Below are 13,734 nucleotides of genomic sequence, written 5' to 3'. Positions count from 1 at the left end.
ACTTGCCTCAGAGTCCCTAGCCATCTTAATGCATCCCTTTGCATGGCATGAGAAAGGGAAAGATGGAACACTCCCTACATAGTCAGCACATATTCAATAAGATGGCCCTGCCTACTTTTGACATGCACTTTTCAGGTCTTATTCAAAGCTTCTCCTTGTACATCCTTTTAGTATCTGGCAGTTTTCTCCATGTAGATTCAACCAGTTATTGATTACAAGAAGTTAAGGTTGGTCCATTTTCCCTTTAAATTTAATGGAATATATCAAAACAATTTACCCACTATCAATATCTATTTCACAACAGACCTATTCCTATGTCTAAAAAGCTCCCTTTCAACCACTGACTTCATCTTGGTATCTGGCTCCTATAAGTTCAACAGTTTATAAAGACGCCAGACTAGGATGGATTTGTCTTTCCAGATCTACATATGTACTTTTTGGCAACTCAGTTTATTTATATTAGTGCCTAAAACCGTACACAGAAACTGGTGGTACACCAAGAGCTACACTCCGTGGATTCTTACAAGGCATTCTCCAAGTGTATATAAAGGATATTGCTGGAAGACAATATATACTTTATTACCAGACAATAATTAAATATTGGAATGGAGCAAGTAAATTGAATATCTCAGAAAACATTAATAGATCTCCCAATTACACATTTCTTTCTATGCAGGATCACCTTCAGTAGGCGTCCATTGGTATTAAATACATTAAGTCATTTTGGCCTTTCAATGCTTTACAAGAAAGCTTTGCTCTTCCAAACGATTTATTTTTCATGTATTTAAGTCTCCATCTTACTGCTGCCATGCATCCTGTAACCTCCGTTACAAAGGAGTGATCCTCAGAGTCACTTCCAAGTTCTTACAATCTAAAAAGTATCTACTATATATCGATATATAACCACCTGTCTAATATTGTGTAGGTTCCTCTTGTGCCAGCAAAACCGCTCTGACCCATCAAGGCATGGACTCCACAAGACCTCTGAAGGTGTCCTGTGGTATCTGGCACTAAGCCGTTAGCAGCAGATCCTTTAAGTCCTGTAAGTTGCGAGGTGGGGCCTTAATACCGCGGACTTGTTTTTCCAGCACATCCTACAGATGCTCAATCTGAATGAGAGCTGGGAAATTTGGAGGTCAAGTCAGTACCTTGAACTCATGTTCCTCAAACCATTCCAAGACAATTTTTGCAGTGTGGCAGGGTGCATTATACTGCTGAAAGAGGGCACTGCCATCAGAGAATAGTGTTGCCATAAAGGGATGTATTTGGTCTACAACATTGTTTAAGTAGGTAATACGCGTCAAACATCCACATGAATGCCAGGACTCAAGGTTTCCCAGCATAACATTGCCCAGAGCATTACACTGCCTCTGCCGCCTTGCCTTCTTCCCATATTGCATCTTGGGGCCATATCTTCAGGTAAATGCACACAGACCTGGCTGTAAAAGAAAACATGATTCATCAGACCAGCCCACCTTCTTCCATTTTTCCATGGCCCAGGTCTGGTGCTCACATACCCATTGTGAGTGCTTTTACCAGTGGACAGGTGTCAGCATAGGCACTCTGAATGGTCTGCGGCTATGCAGCAAGTTGTGATACACTGTGTTCTGGACCAGACAAGCTAGCCTTCATTACCCAAGCGCATCAAAGAGCATTGGGTGCCCATGACCCTGTTGCCGATTCACCAGTTGACCTTCCTGAACCACTACGTATGGTAGGTACTAACCACTGCATACCGGGATCACCCCCACAAGACCAGCAGTTTTGGAGATGCTCTAACCCGGTCCTCTCGCCATCATAATTTGGCTCTTGTCGTTCAGATCCTTGCACTTGCCCATTTTTCCTGCTCCCAATACATCAATTTCGAGAACTAACTGTTCACTTCTTGACAGGTGCCATTTGTGACAAGATAATCAATGGTACTTGTCAGTGGTTTTCATGTCGTGGCTGATCGGAATATATGCCACATTGCTAAGTTTCAAAAACACACTCCAAGTATGCAGAAACAAGTGGCACTCTGCTCTTCCTCAGCTAACAGAGATAAATAGGACAACATCCTGGACCTGTTCACTGATCTGGTCACATGATACCCATCCATATTTGTTTCTAGGGATGAGCGCGCTCGGATTTCTGAAATCCGAGCCCACCCGAACGTTGCGGATCCGAGTCGGATCCGAGACAGATCCGGGTATTGGCGCCAAATTCAAAAGTGAAACTGAGGCTCTGACTCATAATCCCGTTGTCGGATCTCGCGATACTCGGATCCTATAAATTCCCCGCTAGTCGCCGCCATCTTCACTCGGGCATTGATCAGGGTAGAGGGAGGGTGTGTTAGGTGGTCCTCTGTGCTGTTTAGTTCTGTGCTGTTTAGTTCTGTGCTGTTTAGTGCTGTGCTGTTTAGTGCTGTGCTGTGCTGTGCTGTGCTGTGTTCTGCAGTATCAGTCCAGTGGTGCTGTGTGCTGTGCTCTGTCCTTCTGAGGTCAGTGGTGCTGCTGGGTCCTGTGCTGTGTCCTGTTCAGTCCAGTGGTGCTGTGTCCTGTGCTCTGTGCTTCTAAGGGCATAGTTATTTCCCCAATATTCCCCTGTGTTTAAAAAAATAAAAAAAAGTTTTTTTTATAAAATACCAAAAACTACTTTAATATTTTTTAATTACCACAAAATTTTCACAACCAATCCTGCAGTATAAGCCCATTGGTACTGCAATATTACCAAGTTCACACATTCAGCAGTAAAAGTCCAGTGGTACTGCAATATTACAAAGTTTACACATTCTGCAGTATCAGTCCAGTGGTGCTGTGTCCTGTGCTCTGTCCTGCTGAGTTCCGTAGTGCTGCTGGGTCCTGTGCCGTGTCCTGTTCAGTCCAGTGGTGCTGTGTCCTGTGCTCTGTGCTTCTAAGGGCATAGTTATTTCCCCATTATTCCCAAGTTTGTAAAAAATAAAAAAAAAGTAAAAAAAAATAAAAAATTAAAAAAAAAAAAAATATATATAATAATTATAACCAAATTTGCAAAACCAATCCAGCATTATAAGTCCATTGGTACTGCAATATTACCAAGTTCACACATTCAGCAGTAAAAGTCCAGTGGTACTGCAATATTACAAAGTTTACACATTCTGCAGTATCAGTCCAGTGGTGCTGTGTCCTGTGCTCTGTCCTGCTGAGTTCCGTAGTGCTGCTGGGTCCTGTGCCGTGTCCTGTTCAGTCCAGTGGTGCTGTGTCCTGTGCTCTGTGCTTCTAAGGGCATAGTTATTTCCCCATTATTCCCAAGTTTGTAAAAAATAAAAAAAAAGTAAAAAAAAATAAAAAATTTAAAAAAAAAAAAATATATATAATAATTATAACCAAATTTGCAAAACCAATCCAGCATTATAAGTCCATTGGTACTGCAATATTACCAAGTTCACACATTCTGCAGTATCTTGTGCTACATATAATGGAGACCAAAAATTTGGAGGATAAAGTAGGGAAAGATCAAGACCCACTTCCTCCTAATGCTGAAGCTGCTGCCACTAGTCATGACATAGACGATGAAATGCCATCAACGTCGTCTTCCAAGCCCGATGCCCAATCTCGTAGTACCGGGCATGTAAAATCCAAAAAGCCCAAGTTAAGAAAAAGTAGCAAAAAGAGAAACTTAAAATCATCTGAGGAGAAACGTAAAGTTGCCAATATGCCATTTACGACACGGAGTGGCAAGGAACGGCTTAGGCCCTGGCCCGTGTTCATGACTAGTGGTTCAGCTTCACCCACGGATCTTAGCCCTCCTCCTCCTCCCCCCCCCTACAAAAAATTGAAGAGAGTTATGCTGTCAGCAACAAAACAGCAAACAACTCTGCCTTCTAAAGAGAAATTATCACAAATCCCCAAGGCGAGTCCAAGCGTGTTGGTGGTTGTCAAGCCTGACCTTCCCATCACTGTACGGGAAGAGGTGGCTCGGGAGGAGGCTATTGATGATGTAGCTGGCGCTGTGGAGGAACTTGATGATGAGGATGGTGATGTGGTTATTGTAAATGAGGCACCAGGGGGGGAAACAGCTGATGTCCATGGGATGAAAAAGCCCATCGTCATGCCTGGTCAGAAGACCAAAAAATGCACCTCTTCGGTCTGGAGTTATTTTTATCCAAATCCAGACAACCAATGTATGGCAATATGTAGCTTATGTAAAGCTCAAATAAGCAGGGGTAAGGATCTTGCCCACCTAGGAACATCCTCCCTTATACGTCACCTGAATAACCTTCATAGTTCAGTGGTTAGTTCAGGAACTGGGGCTAGGACCCTCATCGGTACAGGGACACCTAAATCCCGTGGTCCAGTTGGATACACACCAGCAACACCCTCCTCGTCAACTTCCTCCACAATCTCCATCAGATTCAGTCCTGCAGCCCAAGTCACCAGCCAGACTGAGTCCTCCTCAATACGGGATTCATCCGAGGAATCCTGCAGCGGTACGCCTACTACTGCCACTGCTGCTGTTGCTGCTGTTAGTCGGTCATCTTCCCAGAGGGGAAGTCGTAAGACCGCTAAGTCTTTCACCAAACAATTGACCGTCCAACAGTCGTTTGCCATGACCACCAAATACGATAGTAGTCACCCTATTGCAAAGCGTATAACTGCGGCTGTAACTGCAATGTTGGTGTTAGACGTGCGCCCGGTGTCCGCCATCAGTGGAGTGGGATTTAGAGGGTTGATGGAGGTATTGTGTCCCCGGTACCAAATCCCCTCGAGATTCCACTTCACTAGGCAGGCGATACCAAAAATGTACAGAGAAGTACGATCAAGTGTCCTCAGTGCTCTTAAAAATGCGGTTGTACCCACTGTCCACTTAACCACGGACATGTGGACAAGTGGTTCTGGGCAAACGAAGGACTATATGACTGTGACAGCCCACTGGGTAGATGCATCCCCTTCCGCAGCAACAGCAACAGCTGCATCAGTAGCAGCATCTACAAAATGGCTGCTCATGCAAAGGCAGGCAACATTGTGCATTACAGGCTTTAATAAGAGGCACAACGCTGCCAACATATTAGAGAAAATGAGGGAAATTATCTCCCAGTGGCTTACCCCACTTAGACTCTCATGGGGATTTGTGGTGTCAGACAATGCCAGTAACATTGTGCGGGCATTAAATATGGGCAATTTCCAGCACGTCCCATGTTTTGCCCACACCATTAATTTGGTGGTGCAGCATTACCTCAAGAGTGACAGGGGTGTGCAGGAGATGCTTGCGGTGGCCCGCAAAATTGCTGGACACTTTCGGCATTCAGCCAGTGCCTACCGCAGACTAGAGGCACATCAGAAAAGCTTGAACCTGCCCTGCCATCACCTCAAACAAGAGGTTGTGACGCGCTGGAACTCCACCCTCTATATGCTGCAGAGGATGGAGGAGCAGCAAAAGGCCATTCAGGCCTACACAGCCACCTACGACATAGGCAAAGGAGTGGGGATGCGCCTGAGTCAAGCGCAGTGGAGACTGATTTCCGTGTTGTGCAAGGTTCTGCAGCCATTTGAACTTGCCACACGAGAAGTCAGTTCCGACACTGCCAGCTTGAGTCAGGTCATTCCCCTGATCAGGCTGTTGCAGAAGCAGCTGGAGAAAGTGAGGGAGGAGCTGGTAAGCCATTGCGATTACAGCAAGCATGTAGCTCTTGTGGATGTAGCCCTTCGTACGCTTTGCCAGGATCCGAGGGTGGTCACTCTTTTAAAGTCAGAGGAATACATTCTGGCCACCGTGCTCGATCCTCGGTTTAAAGCGTATGTTGTGTCTCTGTTTCCGGCGGACACAAATCTACAGCGGTGCAAAGACCTGCTGGTCAGGAGATTGTCCTCTGAAGAGGACCGTGACATGCCAACAGCTCCACCCTCATTTTCTTCCACATCTATGGCTGCGAGGAAAAAGCTCAGTTTTCCCAAAAGAGGCACTGGCGGGGATGCTGATAACATCTGGTCCGGACTGAAGGACCTGCCAACCATTGCAGACATGTCTACTCTCGCTGCATTGGATGCTGTCACAATAGAAAAAATTGTGGATGATTACTTTGCTGACACCATCCAAGTAGACATGTCAGACAGTCCATATTGTTACTGGCAGGAAAAAAAGGCAGTTTGGAAGCCCCTGTACAAACTGGCTCTATTTTACCTGAGTTGTCCCCCCTCCAGTGTGTACTCGGAAAGAGTTTTTAGTGCAGCGGGGAACCTGGTCAGTGAGCGGCGAAGGAGGTTGCTTCCTCACAACGTTGAAAAAATGATGTTTATAAAAATGAATAATCAATTCCTCAATGAAGTACAGCACTGCCCTCCAGATACTACAGAGGGACCTGTGGTTGTGGAGTCCAGCGGGGACGAATTGATAATGTGTGATGAGGAGGAAGTAGACACTGTAGGGGGAGAGGAATCAGAGGTTGAGGATGAGGACGACATCTTGCCTCAGTAGAGCCTGTTTAGTCTGTACAGGGAGAGATGAATAGCTTTTTTGGTGTGGGGGCCCAAACAAACCAATCATTTCAGTCAAAGTTGTTTGGTAGGCCCTGTCGCTGAAATGATTGGTTTGTTAAAGTGTGCATGTCCTATTTCAACAGCAGACCTCTCAACTGCAGCTCATCCCTCCTCTGCGGGGATAATGTCTCCTGTGCTCTGACACGTCACTCTGTGTACTCTCAGCCTCAGGATCTGACACTACAGCTACCATGCCTCTTGTAGCAGCCCTCACTCCAGGGCCTCTTCCATGTGCAGTGTCCCCCTCTCTCTTGGGTTCACTATAGTGGCATGGAGTTCTCCCCCTCATCCAGGGCACACATTCCTTGCCCTGGCTCAGTCACCACGCTCAGACTTCCAGGCAATGCTGGGGGAGCCTGGGAGCTTCCACCCCAGGTCCCCAGCTACAACTCTCCTCTCCTGTGTCTTCTCTCTCTTTCTGACACTTGAAAGATCGTGCCTTTAAATGAAAAAGTCAGTCTTGATTGCACGACTATGTGCAAGTGCAACAGGGACATTTTTTTGGGTTTACAAAGTCAAACAATAACACTACGACCCTGTCTGTCTGGGGTCTGTCAATGACGAATTGTCTGGAGCATGTTTTGAGGAGGTATTGTGGCCCCGGTATCAAATTGGGTACCGGGGCCACCCCACTATGCAGTCCAGATACTTGTTTGGTGGAATTCCGACACGTGGAGGGTTTTTTAATTATATTGTGGCCTCGGTACCAAATTGTGTACCGGGGCCACCACACTACGCAGTCAAGATACTTGTTTGGTGGAATTCAGACCAGTTGAGGGTTTTATTATTATATTGTGTGGACCACTCTATCTATACCACACTACAACTCTATACCACTCTATTTCCTACTTTAATTCTATTTAATTCTATTTCCTACTTTAATTCTATTACTAATTAATTAACATAAAGAGGAACCAAAAAAACCAATTTTACCAAAAGTATAATATGACTTAGACTTACAAACACTACACTTGAAAGATCGTGCCTTTAAATGAAAAAGTAAGTCTTCATTGCACGACTATGTGCAACAGGGACAGTTTTTTTCTTTACAAAGTCAACTAATAACACTTGGACCCTGTCTGTCTTTAACATACTTAATGGGATCTCAATGACGAATTGTCTGTAGCATGTTTGGAGGAGGTATTGTGGCCCCGGTATCAAGTTGGGTACCGGGGCCACCCCACTACGCAGTCCAGATACTTGTTTGGTGGAATTCTGACACGTGGAGGGTGTATTTATTTTATTGTGGCCCCGGTATCAAGTTGGGTACCGGGGCCACCCCACTACGCAGTCCAGATACTTGTTTGGTGGAATTCTGACACGTGGAGGGTGTATTTATTTTATTGTGGCCCCGGTATCAAGTTGGGTACCGGGGCCACCCCACTACGCAGTCCAGATACTTGTTTGGTGGAATTCTGACACGTGGAGGGTGTATTTATTTTATTGTGGCCCCGGTATCAAGTTGGGTACCGGGGCCACCCCACTACGCAGTCCAGATACTTGTTTGGTGGAATTCTGACACGTGGAGGGTGTATTTATTTTATTGTGGCCCCGGTATCAAGTTGGGTACCGGGGCCACCCCACTACGCAGTCCAGATACTTGTTTGGTGGAATTCTGACACGTGGAGGGTGTATTTATTTTATTGTGGCCCCGGTATCAAGTTGGGTACCGGGGCCACCCCACTACGCAGTCCAGATACTTGTTTGGTGGAATTCTGACACGTGGAGGGTGTATTTATTTTATTGTGGCCCCGGTACCAAATTGTGTACCGGGGCCACCACACTACGCAGTCAAGATAGATAGATGCGTATCATAGATAAAGTACATTCAGTGGTGTGGGGCAAATTGAAAAATATTCAAAATGCACTGACATTATCAAAAACAAGAGGTTGTCACATGCTAAAACTCCAACATGTATATGATGGAGAGGATGGAGGAGCAGCCGTATGTGTAGTGTAATGCAGACCTGTTGAAGGTTTTTTATATATTTTATTGTGGTGCCCAGTGCCCACTCCTCTACGCAGTCCAGGTACATTTATTGGTGCGAATCAAACAAGTTGATGGTTTTCTTATTATATATATTGTGGTGACCCACTCCTCTACGCAGTCCAGGTACATTTATTGGTGCGAATCAAACAAGTTGATGGTTTTCTTATTATATATATTGTGGTGACCCACTCCTCTACGCAGTCCAGGTACATTTATTGGTGCGATTCATAAAAGTTCAGGGTTTTTAAGATATTGTGGTGACCCACTCCTCTACGCAGTCCAGGTACATTTATTGGTGCGATTCATAAAAGTTCAGGGTTTTTAATATATTGTGGTGACCCACTCCTCTACGCAGTCCAGGTACATTTATTGGTGCGAATCAAACAAGTTGATGGTTTTCTTATTATATATATTGTGGTGACCCACTCCTCTACGCAGTCCAGGTACATTTATTGGTGCGATTCATAAAAGTTCAGGGTTTTTAAGATATTGTGGTGACCCACTCCTCTACGCAGTCCAGGTACATTTATTGGTGCGAATCAAACAAGTTGATGGTTTTCTTATTATATATATTGTGGTGACCCACTCCTCTACGCAGTCCAGGTACATTTATTGGTGCGATTCATAAAAGTTCAGGGTTTTTAATATATTGTGGTGACCCACTCCTCTACGCAGTCCAGGTACATTTATTGGTGCGAATCAAACCAGTTGATGGTTTTCTTATTATATATATTGTGGTGACCCACTCCTCTACGCAGTCCAGGTACATTTATTGGTGCGATTCATAAAAGTTCAGGGTTTTTAATATATTGTGGTGACCCACTCCTCTACGCAGTCCAGGTACATTTATTGGTGCGAATCAAACAAGTTGATGGTTTTCTTATTATATATATTGTGGTGACCCACTCCTCTACGCAGTCCAGGTACATTTATTGGTGCGATTCATAAAAGTTCAGGGTTTTTAAGATATTGTGGTGACCCACTCCTCTACGCAGTCCAGGTACATTTATTGGTGCGAATCAAACAAGTTGATGGTTTTCTTATTATATATATTGTGGTGACCCACTCCTCTACGCAGTCCAGGTACATTTATTGGTGCGATTCATAAAAGTTCAGGGTTTTTAATATATTGTGGTGACCCACTCCTCTACGCAGTCCAGGTACATTTATTGGTGCGAATCAAACCAGTTGATGGTTTTCTTATTATATATATTGTGGTGACCCACTCCTCTACGCAGTCCAGGTACATTTATTGGTGCGATTCATAAAAGTTCAGGGTTTTTAATATATTGTGGTGACCCACTCCTCTACGCAGTCCAGGTACAATTATTGGTGCGAATCATAAAAGTTCAGGGTTTTTAATATATATTGTGGTGACCCACTCCTCTACGCAGTCCAGAAAGATACCTTGTTGCAACGTTTTGGACTAATAACTATATTGTGAGGTGTTCAGAATACACTGTAAATTAGTGGAAATGCTTGTTATTGAATGTTATTGAGGTTAATAATAGCCTAGGAGTGAAAATAAGCCCAAAAACTTGATTTTTAAACTTTTTATGTTTTTTTCAAAAAAAATCCGAATCCAATACCTTAAATCCGAACCGAGACCTTTCGTCAAGTGTTTTGCGAGACAAATCCGAACCTCAAAAATAACGAAAATCCGGATCCAAAACACAAAACACGAGACCTCAAAAGTCGCCGGTGCACATCCCTATTTGTTTCCTGGGCAAATCATATTTAACTCTATATAAAATGGGGTGAATGCACTCAGATTCCTGTTTCAAATGTGTCACAGAAATGGCACCTTGTTGCATATGACCTGGCTATGCCCTCATTTCTCAGTTCCTTCCCTATAAATGTGCCTGCTGGGCTCATTGGACACGTCCCCCTGAACTGTGACTGACTACATCTCACACCGCTCTCTGATTTAGGCTGGTCTGACTGCCTGAAACATTATAAACAGACTATGGTTGTAGCTAACCCTTTTCAAATTCAATACCATTGGGGTAGATGACTGGTTTGCATACATCCTATTACTTTCACGGACTGATATACTGTGAGTGTGTCTTGCTTCCCTCATTAAGTAATCTGTAGTATGAATGGTGTGTTTTTCCATCATGTTTAGGTTCAAAATCATAAATAAATTTCAAAGGTTTTGAGGTGACAACACTGTAGAAATAAAAGTCTTGCAGCTAGAACGTCACAACATTCATAGGATTCACACTGACACATAGCAGGTAAACTGCTCATCCCCCTATCAGACGACAGCGCTCATATGACAGGGGAAGAGTATTTCACCTTCACTGTAATAAATCAGTAAGCGATTCACCTCTTATGAAAGGTGTGTTTATCTAGCTGTACAAGCATCGCATTCTATTGCTACCGTGCAAAACCATCATTAAGCTGAAATACTTTACTTTTGTCTTGTTTACAGTTATCACTCTTCCTTCAAGTTACTCATGACATCAAAACAATGCTCTACATCTATAAAAGCTAACATAATATTTACATAAATATTTATGGTGATATTTATAATATTTTGCACAATGCAAACGGATCATCATCTTTATTTTATTTATAGGCGTCCGACAAACCACTAAAGCCTATTTCTTTGTGTCTCAAAAGAGCAACAAAATTCAGTTCAATGGTGGTCAACTGTCTCCTGAGTAAATGGAGTAAACAGATTTTAACATAAAATGTTATCTACTCAGGCTTGCGGATAGGAGTTGTACTGCAATAAAGCCTTGCTTTGCTTGGACTGTTCTCAGTACAGATAGAGCTATTCATTACAACTGGAACATTTCAAGATCAACATTTTCCTTGCCACAGAAAATGCAGCATGTTGCAGTTTACATCAAGTTATTTTCAGCCCCAAAAAAAAAAAAAAAAAAAACACGTCAGAAATTCTCCATAACAGCATTTACACATATAAGCAAATCATAAGAGGCATTCTAGGACAATATTAACTGACAACCACTGAACAGAAAGATGTTCAGCAAAGAAAAGCAGCAGTGTCTGTGTGACTTATAATGACAGCTATATTATTGTACACAATCTAGCCTTCCAAAAGTGGTAGAATGCAAATCAGCAACTCGCTAAGAATAAACTCATTTACTTTGCTCTAAAAATTTATTTGCCCAAACTGGTGCAGTATTTTTATTTTATTTTTGTATTTGGAATTGCTACTAAATATGCCCAAAAAAAAATCTAGACATCAGTCCACGGTGGGGTACCCTACTGGAGTATGTCAGACAGTAAATTATCCTATGCCACAATACTTCCCCCCTATTACTTGACCAAGCTAAAACTCAACATCACCGATTCATATAGCACTGAAACCATACAGCACTGATTCACAGTACAATTCTAGATATACTCTGTACACTGCAGTAGCTACCCAAAGCTCATTAGCATGTTCATGCTCCTAACAGCTTCTTATGAATCTATTTAAATAATGCTTCATGTCATTTACACAAGCACCAAACTGGATTTAACCATACCTCAGATAAATTCTCAGCTGTGTAGAAATTAACACCAGATGTAGTGTTATAAAGAAGTTTAAGTGTTAACAGAGGGACATTCCTGTGAGAAATGTAAGGATATATAGCAAGGGTGCTGTGCATTGCTCAGAAACAGTAGAGAAATATATAATGACTATTAATGGCAAATTCCACCCAGCAGACTCAAGACTACCTCAGATAAATACATATCTACACTGCTTATAGCAAATGGAATCATCTGGGATATATAAATACAAAACCTTTTATCCAGGGACAAGTAAAAAAAAAAAAAAATACCATTCATAAGCTGTCTAATACTACCAATAAAACCAAGTATCCGAACAATAAACCTGCACCAGAGAGGTGATCATAACACTTTAAGCCCTAGGTAGCAAACTCTGGTCAACAAAGCACAACACATTAAAACCCACTTTATATTAAACATATGAACACCAACCAATACCAGCAATAAAGCAAAAAAACTTTTGAGGCAACAACAAGCATGGCTAATTAGAACAGATTGCGGGGAACAAATAAAACATTGCTCCTTTGAAAAAAATAAAAATAAAAGTACATTATATATACACACATATACAAATACAATTCACCTGCCCACTAAAACAGTTATAATCCTGCTAAATAAAAATATTAACCTATAATAAAATACTTGTATTATAAGCCTCTATCATCTTATTAACAAAAGAAAGTTAAACTATTAAAAAAAACCAAGACACTAAACAGTTTATCAAGTTATCAGATTAATTTACCATAAACCATATTCCGTTATGACATCATGCAGAACCTAGGATAACTAACAAAACACAAACGTATTTTCATTAATACATTATCCTATATATAGTTTGTAGAGTGCGATGTTGCTACATATAAGAGTTGGAGTTCTAATAGCTGCTTACAACCAAAGCAAAGGCAAAATCCCACTGATCCAGGTTAAAGATATAAGACACTGACAAAACATACAAATTTTAACCCATTATCTTCCATTAGAAATGAACTACAAAAAGTGTTAGACAGCACTGTTAAACATTTAGCTGCATTTACAGATGTACCTTTGTATTCTTCATCTTCTGCTCATGACCACTGCAAACATAGAAACAGACGGACCAGGAACGAATAGGACATAATAATAATAATAATAATACTCTATCCTGTAAGTTATGTAATGAGAAGTAGTAAAGTTACAAGCAGCAATATAAAAGGTATAACATTAGACAGAGAGCAGCGCTGCCCCGCACAGTGTATCACAGATACCAGATGCCCACCTGCCCCAGGTTCAGGTAGCCGTATTTAGTAGCCAGCTCCGCAGCTTTCTCGGGTCCCCCTGGTACTCGTACAGCCCAGTGGTTGGAGTAGACAGGGCGGGGGTTGAGCGCCAAGCAGGCTGGCAGGATGAGAAGGAAGAGCGGACCGGTGAGGGGGAGCATGTTGGGAGTCCACTGCCCGCTCACAGAGCGCACCAGGCGGATAGAATGTGGCCAACTTCCCGGCTCTGTACATCTGCTGGAAGCCGCGTTCCGCCACATGCTATTTGTCAACTCATCGACCAATCAGGAGCTCGACCTGCACACGGTGAGAGAAGAGGGTGGGTCTGGACGAGGAGGCCACGCGTGAGTGGGCGGGGACAGCTGCACAGGAGAGGTCATGATGGGTGATTATTCAATTAATACAGGTAGTAAACTGTATGGGAGATTGTGAACATATACATACATTACATCTGTGCTCATATGCATTA

The 13,734-nt window shown here is 42.8% G+C and overlaps 1 protein-coding gene across 3 annotated transcripts in view; it reads right to left on the bottom strand.

The window, feature by feature from the left end:
• Window positions 1-13,507, bottom strand: part of PCSK6 (proprotein convertase subtilisin/kexin type 6) — a 149,360-nt gene extending 135,853 nt beyond the window's left edge. For all 3 annotated transcript variants that reach the window (XR_012691231.1, XM_075207657.1, XM_075207658.1), the window contains exon 1: window positions 13,265-13,507. Coding sequence is in view for 2 of the 3 variants with exons in the window: in XM_075207657.1 (XP_075063758.1) it covers window positions 13,265-13,426 (162 nt within the window). In the remaining variant the exon portion in view is untranslated. The remainder of the gene's footprint in view (window positions 1-13,264) is intronic.
• Between the last annotated feature and the right edge of the window lie 227 nt (window positions 13,508-13,734).

This window comes from Mixophyes fleayi, chromosome 4, assembly GCF_038048845.1.
Source record: "Mixophyes fleayi isolate aMixFle1 chromosome 4, aMixFle1.hap1, whole genome shotgun sequence".
Classification (NCBI taxonomy): Eukaryota; Metazoa; Chordata; class Amphibia; order Anura; family Limnodynastidae; genus Mixophyes; species Mixophyes fleayi.
This window is presented reverse-complemented; position numbering and strand designations above follow the sequence as displayed.